Here is a 15342-nt window from a genome sequence, read left to right as displayed (position 1 = left end):
ATAATGAGATTTGCATTGTCTATAGATCACTTTTCAAAGTGCTTAGCCTTGCCAACGACGGAGCGGGTGGTCAATGTAATTAAGCCGATTTTCTAATTATTATCTCTGATCTAGACATTTAACAAGTACACAACGTCATATTTTGCTTGAAAGAATTTGATTTTTAGTGGTTCGGCTTTTCAAACACTAATCTAACTATAAAACTCGTTATATTTATAAATATATACAAAATTTAAATATTATACTCTCAAATTTGAACTAGTTAAACAAAATTTATCTTCTTGGAATGAATGGTATATAATTGTCAAAATTTGATTAGTTCATAAACCTTTGATGGATAAAATGATACAAGAGTTATTGTAATTTAAGTTCGATAAAAGTAATTTAAATTCATGCAAGTAATTTAGTGTTACAATAAATCTAAACAGTAAATTGCTAGCACTACTTTTTGGTTAGTACCACAGTATCTTAATTAGTTCTAAAAAAGAATGACTTTTTACCCACTAAAGTAGATTTAATTCATTAATTTTAAGTCACCTCATCTATAGTTTGTGTACAGTAATCCTTGTTTGACGGGAATTAAATATAAATCATAGAAAAGTAAAGATATGGATCCAACCAAATGTCGGCCTGTTTGTCATACTGTATTAGCTTCAAGATTTTTAATTACCAATAATAATGTAATCTTCTATCAAGCTAAGGTATGTGTATACTAATATGTTTATGCAAAATAATTCATACAAATTTTAATGAGTAACAATTAGTTTGCACAAGTTCAAACATCCTAATATATTGTGACAAAATGAACTCAGATAGTTCAAATCTAACACATTCCTGACAGATTTTATTGATTGATACAATCTAATACGTTAAGAGTATAACTGTTAAAGATTAAGGTATTAAATATAGTCATGTAGATACTTGTTAAAATCGTTTTGATGTATGGTTTCTAAAAATCCATTACACTCTCCCCTTTTTTTACAAAAAATAAAAATAAAAAAAATAGAGTATACAACAGTGTGACTTTTTCATAGTTTACTATAAAGTTTGACTTGTCTATTTTCACTAATTTTACATTAAAAAAAACGACAACATGTTTGTTGGATTAATCAAGAGATATATTTAATAATACGGAGTATCAAATTATTTTATTTTTATTCATTTACAATTATTATTAATGGTTAAAATTATGCCGTGACAAATGTGCTAACACTTGCATTTGAAAAAAAAAAGGAGAGAGTAATTATACATTTTTCCTTATACATTTCGATCTTGCTAACGAGCGCTCCGGAGCGTTAGATAAGGATAAATTATATTGGTTGAAATGGTATTAAGTTAGAAATTCATGACAAAATCACGCGTCGTTCGGTGTAATTAATGTTGATTTTAATCTAATATTTGCACTTTAATTCTCTTATCTAACGTTTCAGGGGCGCTCATTAGCTTTTGCCACATTTATATATATTGATAATCAGAGGTATTACAGTATTTGTCAAAATTTTGCGTTCATAAAAATATTGGTCAAATTAAGCCATTTATTTCGAAACTGAAAGAGTAAAATCACATAAGTAAAATTAATCACAGTACGGAGTAATAAATGATTTATGAAATTAATAATACGAAATTAATTAATATCCTTTCTCAAAATCATCACTTTACACACTCATCAACTTCCTCTTGGGGGAAGGGACCGAATTTTCCTTTTATTTTTTTTTTTAAAAAAAACAACTAGAAGAAGTGATGCAATGAAAGCGTAAGCATGACGTAATCAAAATGTGGGGCCCAAAGAAAGAAAATCCACCGCAAAATAGTCAGAATTTTTTTTTATTTTTTTTAAAAAAAAAAGACAAAAAGGGAATGCACACAACACAAAAAAAAAAAAAAAAAAAGAGAAGATGTCAACATCTGATTGTTTAAGAGCAGCCCCGTCTTCCAAGTCCAAGTCCCCCTCCTACTTGATTACGACTACTGTAAGTCAGACTGGCCCCACTTTTATCTTATCTTTGACCCCACTTTTTCATTTTTTTTTTCGGAAAAAAATAAAAATTTAACAACCATTTTTGCATGGATCTAAGAGGCATATTCAAGGGAGTATAGGACTATATTTGTTGTTGCATAACATGGACCATTTATACTAATAGTAGTTGGCTCAAGTACTCGAGTGGTAAAAAGTTTGATGTTATTTAAGGAGGTTTTGAGTTCGAGCCTCACCAAATGCAGAAAAACTCCTGTTGAGAGACTCGTGTATCATAAGCCACGTATGCAACCCGAGTCAAATTTGAATATAGTCGTAGCTAAGTTCTGGTAAACCGGATGGGGTAAACTCAAAAAAATAAAGCAAGGAACATTTATGTTATTACGCGTATATTGTATATACGAATAAGTGTATTTAAATTTTAAAATTGCATTATTGAATTATCAAATGGTTGAAGAACTAGATTAAGATTGCTCCAAAGGAGCAAAAATAGAGTTATTACATACATTTGGAGTTAATGACACATCCGAGTGGTGCTGAATGAAAATACAAGGCAAGTTCTTAAGAACACCCACGTTTATTCACTATCACTACTGTTGTTATAATGTAATTCGTCATTTCCTCTGTTTTTTAGTTGTAAGCTTGTACAGTGAATGATATATAATTTCTATGCTATGAAGTTGGAGACGTATGTATTGATTAATTTAGTAGGAGGAGAGTTTAGACATATTTATGAGAAAAAGGTCATAGACTCTTAGTAAAATAAATTGGTCAATTTATTTTGTCTTTTTAAGTGTAGTAATAATTTTTTTCTAGCTAAAGAGTTATACACTTACAATTGCTAAAAAAAATCTTCTAATTCCGAAGAAGTTTTAAAATAGTTGTTATTTGATTAATCTGGTAAAGGTACAATTGTAAAAAAAAAAAAAAATCTTTATTGGACTAGGTCATTAGCAACTTGGCACATTAGTATGTTACCATATATAACTTCTTACAGTTTATTAACCGTTTAACTATATCTTATAATTAAGTTGGCTTGGTAGAGATAGTGAGCAATTAATCACCTTATGAGGACTTCACTCAGGCTCATGACTGTTATGAGTAACGGAGTTTCTTCAACTACCTCCCTCTATTCTCAAATGTAGACAATATAAGATTGAATTACATTATTCAAACATAGTATGAACTAATGAACAAGATCACAACTCACTCCACAATACTAACTCACATATTAAATCTCATCACACTAAGCTATACAAAAGATGAATTAATAATTAATGGATCAAAAAAGGTGCCCTTCATAAATTAAATAAAATTCTTTATAAAAAAGTAAAATAATCCAAAAATAGGGTTGGGGTTTATCTGACCCGATCGATAAGCTGATGACATCTTCGTCCTGAAAAGCAACGACAAATACATACATTTTCTCTGACAACAAAAATAAAAATAAAAATTTCTCTCTCAAAACAAAAAATAGAGTATTTTGGTCAACAACTTCTCCCACTACATCTCTTTCTGATGACTGATAAGAGAATCTATTTTGAACTTCTTTACGCGCAAACAATAATAAATCAAGGCTTATCTATCCCCACTTTGCTTTTTTCATTTATTATTATTATTATTATGGCCCCCTCTTTATTTTATTTTATTTTAATTTACCTTATCAATTCTTCATGTTATAACAAAATTGTGGTAGTAGTACTTCTCTTTCACATGTATTATTACTTGTATTATTTTATATATATATATTGCTAGACTAGATATTATTACTATGAAAATGATGGGGTTTATTAATAAATGTGTACTATCGTTGTTTTTATTAATTTTGACTTATAACTTAGATTCCTTTTGTATTGAAACACAAAGCATAAGTTTTTATGATGGGTGGTGAGACGTCAGTTGAATTATGCTTAAAACTAAGTGTTAATTAGGTAATTACATTGTATAAGCAGTTTTTACGAACTCTCTTTAGATTTAGTAAAATTCACCAAAGATACTCATGGCTATAGTCTTGGTAAAATTAAACGCTGCGAGAGGCTAGGATATCATGCGAGTGTCAAAATGATGAAGAATTGAAGATGAAATTGATAATTGTTAGCTTAATTATTAGTGATCGATCATATTCAAAAAAGGACATAATAATACTGTAATATCATTACTTACATAAAAAGTTACTAATGAAAACTCAAACTACAACTACAATGTGCATGCACGTACTCGCTACGTACATACAATCTCTAACGATAAATATACATTTATGTCAATCTAAAAATCTCAAAATAATCAAAATTACTAGATTAAAACTAGACATTCTGTCGACCGATTTAAAATCTTAAATAGGTGAATCTGATCTGGATTAGTGGACAAGTCCGCCAATATAATTGTTGGCGCTCATCACGGATTCACGGTATAGTATAGATTGTTTCTTATCAAATAAATTCACTTTATGCACACTACAATTGCTTAATAGGCCACCACCACGTACTCATGGAACAGCCTTTAGCTAGCCTAGCTAGCTATTACGAGTACATATTATTAGCAATTACTCAATTAGCATGATATTGCTATTATTCGTGTATACCGTGTTTATATCGACGTACAATTAAATTGATTTCAACTTTTTGGTTCAATCATCTGGCACTACTACTGTCAGATTAATAATTTGATCAACTTTTTTCATATGCTTCGTATTTAATATCGCATGCAATCGTGTTTCACTGTTACAACATGTTACGTACCAACACCTTTTTTTAATTAGACTTTGCCGGCCTTTGTATGTATAATTTCATGCAACGCTACTTCGAATTAAATGATTTCGGATGCATATATACAGGATTGGATACTCCATAGTCCACACTACACACCTCTAGTAGGTGTGAACTAATGAAGAATATTTACACACAAATCTATAACGTGGTATATAATTATATATGTTATCTTTGTTTCATACTATTTGCAAATAATATTTTTTTGTTATACTTTATATCAAGTTATTGTAAATAGTATAAAACGGAGCCTACGGAGGTAGTTGTTGTTACTTACAATACATTGAATTATCTTGTATCATAATTTATAGTCATGATTTTTACCTAAATATAAAATCATATGAACAACTTAATAACAAATACATGATATGATACATTGAAGATAATATTGCTCTTTTTTATAGGGTGTCTATCGTTTGGTACATGTATGTATTATTAGGCCACTTTAACCTTTTTATTACTCTTATACAAGGTTTAAGGAAATTTTACAACTATTAGAAAAAAAAATGGAAATTACGTAGAAAACAACTTTAGTTTGGTTGTGCTAAGTGTCAAATGTGAGTATTGTTCTTCCGTCTCACGTTACATTGAAAAAAGAACCAAGGATTTTTGCTTTTGGCTATATCAACTAAATGAGCTACACTTTTGTCAATTTGATTTTATGGTGAAACCTCGCTGAAGATAGTGATCACATATGATTAACTTCGCAAAATTTTAAAATTATACACTCCTAAATTATCCTGCTAAAGATATTGTAATTTGTACTCGTAAACTGAAATTAAAATCGTTTTACTCTTACTCTAAAAATGTATTGAACTTGGTTGTTAAGGTAGCATCAACGGTACTATGACATGACTTGGTCCACGAATACAGTTGCAAAAAAGATAGTATGATTAGACACGTGTCAAGTGTTTACTGTTCAGGAGAATCAACAAACAGAACAGCGCGTATGTACAGGAGTGGACCCCATCTTATGATCTCAAGGCAGAGCACATTGGTACGCAACTGTCACATATACAACATCTCAACGTGGCATTCGCACACTTTTATTGACTTCTTAAACAACTTCATTCTATACTCTACTCTTTTGCTTCAATCTCGAACTAGATACTTGCATTTTCCTTAATTATTGTACTAATAATTTCTAAAAGAATATTGAAATTAGAATTTAGTAAATAAGGTAATCATATACTTCGTAGGTACTACTTCATATTTAGGCCCGAATCTAATTTACTGAATTAAGGTAAACTGAAACTAATTGGAGTTAAATATGATTGAACTAAACTAAACTGAAGTGAGCTGAGTTGAACTGAATTGTTTATCAAATAGAAAATTAGAAATTGAACTGATTGGAGCTGAACCTAACATAATTGAAATTAAGCTGAAAAGAACAGAGCCTTAATCAAATAAAACTCTGATTGTTCCTTGTATTACTTGTATATCTAATTTGGTAATTACTCATACCTATCTCATTGCACTCTTACGTATGAACGGTAGATTTTTTTAATATATAGTACTCATAGTTTTCAAGATCATTTTAGTTTAATTCTAATTGATGTACGTAGATATATATTTGGCACATATCCTAAAGTTGTATAAATCTCTTTTAACGAATTAACGTACTGAAGTACTAATGTTTGTTTTGAATTGCCACTAAGGCTTATTTGATGTTAACTTTTGCAATTAAAATATCAAAAAATGTAATATAAAAAAAAATATATTTAATCAAGAGGATATTGAATTATCAATCAAAGATTTACTTATTAATTTCATGTAATGATCTAATCAGGCATTTTTGAGTCTAAGTCCTTATTTATAGTTAAATGCGTGAATACAATAGTGTATAAAAAATGTGAAGAACAATACATATATACTTATATGGAAAATTTGATTCTAATAATCCAACCTTTGCGTAGTCTTGTTTTATTAATCCCACCTTTTGATTATTTCACAATAATCCAAGCTTTGGGGGGTATCTTAGATTATCAGGCCAAAGTGACCTGCTACCTGTTTCTCAGGTAATATTTTTTTTTTTCATTTTAATTTTTTTTGACAAAAAAAATAATTAAAAAAAAAAGTAATACCCAGCCACCCACCTTCCCCGACCACCCTCTGCTGCCCTCCCACTCTGGCACTCTCTATTCCAGATTCCGACCACCCCTACTCCCTTGCCGACCCTCCCCCTCCCCTCACCCCAAGCGCAGCTGCTGCCCCTCCTTCTCCCTTGTCCAGTTTCCGACTACCTTCGAAGTCCACCCAATTCCCTAAAACACCGAAAACCTAGAAATCGAAAAAGGGGTTCCGTTATTTGAGGGGGCGAGTTGATATTGCAGTGTCGAGAGTGGATACGTAGGCGGCAGCCGGAAATTGGGAATGAAGAGAGAAATTGAGGACGATAAACGGAGGTTGGCGGTGTGTGGTCAGTCGTGGGTGGCTGGGTCGAGGGGATCAAAATTAATGGAGAGTGAAAGTAAATAGAAAGGAAGGAAAGAGAAAGGAAGTAAGAAGGAAGGATGGGCTGCTGGAAATTATGGAGGAGGAAGGAAGTGGGGTGCTCGGCAATTGGAAGGACCGACTGTCGGTGGTCGGATTTTGCAGGGGATGGTTGGTGTCGTTCGTGGTGGTGGTCGGATTTTGCAGGGGAAGGAGTGGTGGTGACTGGTGATCGGATTATGGAGGGGAGGGAGTGGTGGTGGTTGATTTTTGGAGGGGAAGCGGTGGTGGTAGTGCTGTCATGGTGGTTTGAAGGGAAGAAGAAGGAGGAGGTGGAAAAGGGGGAATTTTTCTTTTTTAAAAATTTATTTTTTAAAAAAAAAATAGTTATTGGACAAATGACAATCTGACACGTGGAAGGTGACCTGCATTTTAAGGTTAAGTGACCTGCTTGGCCTGATAATCTAAGACACCCCCCAAAGCTTGGATTATTGTGCAATAATCAAAAGGTCGGATTAATAAAATAAGAATACGCAAAGGTTGGATTATTAAAATCAAATTTTCCTACTTATATTATAATTGAACATTATTAATGAATCCACCTCAAAACTTCTCTCTAGTATAATTGTCTAATTGAGTTTATTCCTTTAATTCTTTGGCTTAATATTCAACAATAATGATACTAAAGTAGGACTACTTAACCAAATTTCAAAGTGGGTAGACTTATCGGTTTCAAATTTTTGCAAATTGCAAGGCTAATTACTCATAAAGTACGACAGTTAGAAGCTATATTTTGACCTTAATTAAAAAATTAATTTCAATTATATATATTTCTTTAATATTTGTGGTTAAAGTATCTTATCACAAATAGTTGATGATCGATGTTCTAGACTAACTACGACTATGATTAGCGAAGCACTCTCGTCAGCAATAAAGTAGGAAAATTATTACAAAGTTAAATTTTAAAATAATGTTAACAATAAAATAAATTTGGAAAAATAAACTAAAATTTGGCATTATTGTTTGCCTCCAAAAAACTGACACTTTGAAAATAAGCTAAAGGTTCGACGATCCACCCCCATTAATAAGACAGCAATGGGGTTGATAATTGGGGTTTGACTTAGTGAAGTGTGCTTGTCAACCTTATTTTTATGAAAGTTTGGTATCAATCAAACCATTGATCATTCTAAGGATGTAGGCCTTTATTATTTCTTACTCTAAATTTTAGTGTATTTTTATTCTACTCCGTAATTTTAAATTGAGAAATTCTAAAATAATAAGATCATACATAATTATATTGACTCTTATAGTACACATTAATAGCCGAATTTTGTCAAATTAGCCTCAATACTGACTATGGGGGCATGGGGCAAAATAATACTCGGTAAGGACATAAGGTACTTTGTCTTGTAAGGAAAATGCTAGTATATATTTTCCTTAGAACTACATATAATCATTAAATTTACACTTGAAAATCATAAAAAATTAAGAAATTATAAAAATATAATCACTAATTACACTGATTAACGCGTGTTTTTATCATGATTCTTAATTTTATACAATTTTCAAGAATGTATTTGATGCTTATATATATCCTTTAAGGCTACATATACCATTACCCGTCTTTTACTTATTCTTCTTTGAATCAAGAAATGGAGTCTAGTTTTATGTCCGGTTTAATTCATTTGACTTTCTTTGAATTTAATTAAATTATTTTGAATAATGAGAATGTTCAACATTGATAAAATACAATTTTTACTGCCTAAAACTTTTTGTTTATGGTGATTGAAATCGGTTTAATTAAGGTGTTTTTTTTTTTAATTTTTTTATTATTGATACGTATCAAGTTATATTTTTTCTGTGAATAATAAATTCACAAGACTAAAATATTACTTGTACTCCGTTTTTTTTTAGAAATTAAAGCTGAATATTAATTTTATGTTCCTATTGAATATTAAGGAGTATTAAAATAAAACAGAAAATAATAATTAAGCCTAAGGTTGATAGAATCAAGCCTTTAATATTGAATTTGGGTCAAGTCAGTCTCAACTCATCTCATCAATACAAACTATTCTTATCACAACATTATAATAAATTAAAGCATTAAACACTTTCCTTCTGCTCAAGGCAGGCAGGCAATGGAGTTGGCATGGTGATGTTAAAAAAGTCTAGTATGGGAATTTCTAATTAAAATCACCTTTCTTGAACTAACCAAATTAAATCAATAGGCATTGGAAGTTCGAATTTTCTCACAAGATTTTAATCTTTGAATTGTAATATCACCTCAGTTTAATATTTTTTACAACTTTAAAAATATTTTATACGTAGCATCTCACGAGTCACAAATAATGCCCAAAAGTTGAAAAAAAATATGAAACGAAGGTAGTATTTCAATATAAAACAATAATATAATTCTCAAGCAAAATTGTTGCCATACATATAAGCCACAAGGGTATAACATGCAGAAGAGAGGTATGATTCGTAAATGATCCAACCTTTTTCTTCTAACACGCCATTCTATGTTTGAATTGGTACAATTATTTTGTACCATTATTGTACCATCCTCTAAAAAAAAAAAAAAAAAACCACCAAACACCACTAATTAAACTAGCTACTTGATGTATGAAATTAAAGCAAATAAAGTCAAGATCAATGAACAACGACATCTAATTCTTGCAAAATTATTCTTTATCAGATAATTATAACTGACCATCCATTTTTATTGACTTGCACAAAAATACTACAACTAGTATATGGAAATTTGGAAATAGGAATAATCAATTGGATGTAGTAGCCTAATCTTAGTAATCTATATCTTGTAAAATAGCTAAGCAATATTGGAATTGTGTACGTTAAGCTATTAGTATTCAACTAGTCAATAAACAATTCCCTTCCAAAAAAAAAAAAAAAAAGACTAGTCAATAAACAAAATATGTCAAATTAATCCGAGCAAATTTTGCTTATCTCATATTCTCTTAATTTCATCTCATTATCTACATAAATATCGCATGTGCTTTATACGTGTCAACCTATAAATGACTCTGCACATAAATGAAGTACACAATAATGTATATGTGCTTGTCAACAAGCTTGCAAAAGCTCCATTTACTTGTGTGAAGTAATTCTAAATATTGAGTACCTTTTTTTTTTTTTTTGAAGAATTAAATATTAATGTTTTAATTTGTTTAGTTTGTTTTATACGCAATATATATTATTTCTTTATACTCAAAATAAATTAAAAATATATGGATTAGTCGAATACTCGAGCTAGTGTAAATTCTTAAATATGTACTCCGTATATTATTGTATAAATTAAAAATATATGAATTAGCCGAATACTCAAGCTAGTTTAAATTCTTAAACATGTATATTATTGTTAGCTCATAAAATACTTACCATGTTTCGATATGTGCAATTCGATCTCATGCGTATTCTTGATAAATGGAATAGAGTTTTAATTTAATTTAGTTAAGAAAAAAAAAATAATCCTAGTGTTAATCATAATAAAATACTTATTGCATACTTAATTTGTATATAATAGAACATGTCAAAGGTTAAGGAAATCTAGATGGAGACTCAAGTCAACTAACCCTGTCAATACCTAACATTATCAGATTATATTCAAATTTATTATGGAGTATTTATCAATTTATATTAAATTCTCTTTTTTGACTTGAATTAAGACTTTGAAGCATTTTTTTTTTCTTTTCAATAAATATTTTGTATACTTGGTGTGAGAGGAGAATATCTTGTAGTTGATCACGAGCTACCCACCAGGCCACCACGGTGCTGACCAAGCCACGTCATCCTATGCTTTCATGTTATGAGTTAATTACAATCAACTAATTAATTTATAATAGTCAAGTCAACTCTTTGTAGGATTAGTACTAATTTTGGTATACGGTTCACATAAATTGAATTTTTAAAATGGGTATGCCTCATTACAATAGAATAAAACTATTACTGTGAGTTACGAATAATATGTAATTAAAAATTTGGATTATGGTGTTACAAATATGGTATCACAAACTTAGGGTCTGTTATGATACGATTATTTTTAGTTCAGTTTGTTCAACTCTATTAAGTTCAGTTAAGCTCAGCTCTATTAAGTTCAATTAAGTTCAGTTAAGCTCAGCTCTATTAAGTTCAGTTTAGTTCAGCTCACTTCAGTCAATGAGAACAGGCCCTTACAATAAAAATAACAACGATATTTCCAGTTTAATAAATTAAAGTTTTTGTTCTATTGTTTGGTAACGTTTTGTGTGGCTTTGTGAATCTTATGATTGCATGATTACATGCTTGAATGATAAAGTCATGATTTACATGATGGTAATAGTGAATTCTAAAAAAATAAAAAATCTTATGATGATGAATAATGTTTTGCAAGGACAATCTAGCTGTCTTTAAATGGGAAGCTTCATCTAGCTAATAATGAACAACATCAAAAGATTTTCCAATTAAAGTTTCGCGAAATTAACCAATACGATTTTTGCCTTTTAGAATCTTTCTTCTTAACAATTATGTCTTTTGAAAATAAGAATACAATAAACCTCGATTGTCTTATGTTATTTCACACCAAAATTCCAAGTACTCCTGTCAAAAAAAAATAAAAATTCCAAGTACTCCTAATTGATTATCAATTCTTTCAGGACAAAAACAGGAGAAAATTGACATGCATTGTAAATAAAAAACAAGGTTAAATATCCAAGATGTTGGATTATGAGGAGTGTAGAAAGATAAAGAGTGAAAAGGAATAAATAAAGAAGATGCCAAATGAAAAGAAGTTCATGAATGTCATTTTTTCTGATTTGTGGCGCCAAAAAATACCATTTACCTATTAAATCACTCCATATGGCATTATTGGCATATGTTATCCATTGATTTAACCTATAGGCAATCTTAGCTTAAAACTTTAATTTGGAAAAAAAAATATTTATTTTGCACTATCTTATCATCAAAAAAGTATCATAATTAGCTTATTTAGCTCGAATGCACACCTTGATTGGTGTTACGTGTGTGCCAATCATTATGCAAGGGGAAAAAGAAACATAGGGTTTCAATTTTGGAAAATAAAGTGAGATTTGATTAACCCTTGATACCTTAGATGATTTGATCTAATTTTTTTAAACTAACATTAAAAATAAGTGTTCAATGAGAAAATTAACATGAATATTTACTATTTACTTAATGAAATATATTATGTTAGCTGCCGGATCTTAACTGATAATCTGCCCTACCTAAAACCTTGTATAACTTTTGATAAAATATATTCAATTCGAAAGCATGGTAAATTTAGACTGATAATAACTACTTAAGACTATGACTTACATGAGTAATGACGTAATTGATGCCTTGATCGATACCCTATCATTATTACCACAATAGTAGAATTAGCGGATCTGATAGGTTAAAATAATTATTCGCCTTTTTAGTTACCATAAATAGGTAAAAGAAACGCATCTCAAGTTAAGATTTTTTTTCCCTTCAGTAATGAACATTCGAATGTGATAAAGTTTAATCGTACATTCAATACTCATTTCATTTTCATGAGATAGATTGATACATCCCATCCTACTCGCTTGATTTTAGTGGTCAATTTGAGTAGCAATCAAATTGTTGGACTTGTCCGTTAAACTCGCATTATACCAACTATTAAGGCTTAGTTCAATTTCAAATCATATTGATTAGTCAGTTCAATATTTGTCCGTAACTCGTTAAAATATCTCATTAAAACCATTTAAATTTCAAATATTATATTATAGAATTATTATTGGTATAAATAACTAGCTCTAAACCTCTATATGAATCAACTATGCCATATGCCCATATGTATACTGAATATAGGGATGCAGATACCTTAAAATTTATAAATAAAAACAAATGACAATAACAAGTATCAATATAATAAGTTAATAACTACTTGAATTAAAAGATTTGAGAAGATCCATAGATTAAAACTACATTACACTTTAGCTTCATAAACTAAAAAAACACCATTAACTCCAAAATATTAACAAAACCCCACCATTCTTCTCTAAAATACCCCTCTAAAAAACTCCCATTAAAAGGGTGCATTTTTAAAAAAAGAGATCCCAAAAAAAAAAAAAAAAAAAAAACAAAAAAACTTCATAAAACTGAAATACCTAACTACATCATTTTTTTTTTTCTCTTTTCTTTTCATCAATTAATCAATTAATCCATGCTTGAGATTCCAAAGTTGGGAACCCAGAAAACCCATCAAAATCAAACCCAGGCCCACCAGCTTGGCCCACCACAGCAGGCGGCCCAAACTCCATACTTGTTGGGCCTCCAACCTGTTGCTGATGATCCAACAAAAACGCTGACGTATCAAGCGTAGGCAAAAGACAACCGGTTTGTAACCGGTTAACCACTCCAACCGGTCTCTGAGGTTCCGGTTTAAGCACAGCTGAACCGGTAGAAAACCGGACACCTGTCACTTGCTGAACCATCTGCCGAAAATTCTCCGGATCAGCTGTAATAAACGTCGTCGGAGAACGTTTCGATGCGCGCGACTTCCGTTTCGTAATCTTCCCAGTCGGAGCCGCAGCGTTTCGAAACGTGCTCCGTTTCGAAACGGTTTCAGGCTCGGACCCTCCTCCCGAGCTCGAAACGCTTTGTGTTTGTGTCTGTGTTTGTATTTGTTGATGAGAAGACGGCGTTTCGGACTTGAGAAGGTCCGCGAACGAAACGTCGTCAGCACCACCATTGTCGAAGTAAGTGTTGGTATTAATATTATTATTATTACAGATGGATTTGTGGAAGGCTTTGGTGAGAACCTCAGCGTCCCTCGCAAACGCCTCGGAGATCCAAGCGCTGTCGAAGGACGTTCGAAACGCCCACGACTCGTCCCTAGAGGCCGCGATCATACTATCCGAAGCAGCCATAATCCGCGAATGATGGATGGATGGATATGGATGAACACTTAGATTGGATTATTTTAGATAGGTAAAAAAAAAAAAGAGTCAAATAGTGAAGTGAGAGAAAGAAGAGAGAGAAAGTGAGATTGTTTTTGTTTGAAAGAAAGAAATGAAGAGGGGGAGAGAGAAGTTACGGAAGAGGGGAATAAATAGGACGGTGATTGAGGGTGTGGGGCTCATGTAACCGCGTTCCTCGGGACACGTAGTCTGCTTTCGTGGTCCGTACAACTAATTAGATCGATCTTTATAATTTTAATTTAACTTATGGTTATTTTTTAATTTCATTTTTTTTGCTTTGGAAGTGGTAATTAAGTGTAGTAATTAATTAATTAGGGTGGTGTATGTTTATTGCTAATTTAGGGTAACTTGATGTATTGTATGACGAGGGGTGTACGTATGCATGTGTATATTCATGCATCATCATTTTTTTTTAAGGAGATGGATTTACAATAACTTATGTTGTGAGTGAGACATTATAACGGTGTTTAGTACTTCGGATGTGATTTCATTAGTGTTATGTTAATCAAGGTACGATGAATGATATGGAGTAATGTTATATTGGACTTTATAAATGAATTGTGTAATCTATTGGAGTATTTTAAATGGAATTTTCAATTCAACAATACGGTGTAATGATTTGCAAAGGTTGCATTATATTATATTGTACTCCATATTTAAAATTGACGATTTCTTTTCTTTGTTGTTAATTTAATGAGGAATTAAATCCGAAAAACAAAATTAAATAAACACACACAATGCTTTTTTAAGGTGTATATTGCAAAATGTAAATTATAGTGATATAGATTTTTTTTTATTTTTTATTTTTTGAAACAATGATATAGATTATGATGTATAAATATATGTAAATTTTTTAATCGTTAGATTTAAAACAAAGATTTTTCAGATGGGTTGACAATAATTTATAACTTTCCTCATATAGTATAAATGGTCTAAAATACTTGTAACATTATTACTATTATTATAGTCACGGCCGTCTCCGACTATTTGGTGGCCCTGTTCTAACTAAAATATTGGGCCCTTAAATTTTTAAAGAACTATTTTTAAAACGTTAAAAATATTATTATTTTAAAATGACTTTATTTAGTATTAATAATACAAATTAAAGAGGAAAGTATTCATATTACTAAGTTTAAAAATAATTCAATAAAAAACAAATAAAAACTTTGTATTTATAAAATGTCATCCTTCTAACATTCTTTGAAGCACAATC

General features: G+C 30.7%; 1 protein-coding gene across 1 annotated transcript; it reads right to left on the bottom strand.

Annotated features, from left to right (window-relative positions):
* Window positions 1-13067: 13067 nt before the first annotated feature.
* Window positions 13068-14230, bottom strand: LOC145583320 (calmodulin-binding protein 25-like). Its single transcript, XM_081640548.1, has one exon. It carries the CDS (start codon window positions 14076-14078, stop codon window positions 13362-13364), a length of 717 nt encoding a protein of 238 aa, XP_081496674.1. The 5' UTR covers window positions 14079-14230; the 3' UTR covers window positions 13068-13361.
* Between the last annotated feature and the right edge of the window lie 1112 nt (window positions 14231-15342).

The sequence above is a fragment of the Chenopodium album genome, chromosome 15 (assembly GCF_948465745.1).
Source record: "Chenopodium album chromosome 15, dcCheAlbu1.1, whole genome shotgun sequence".
NCBI lineage: Eukaryota > Viridiplantae > Streptophyta > Magnoliopsida > Caryophyllales > Amaranthaceae > Chenopodium > Chenopodium album.
Note: the sequence above shows the minus strand (reverse complement) of the source record. Positions and strands in the feature narration are given on the sequence as shown.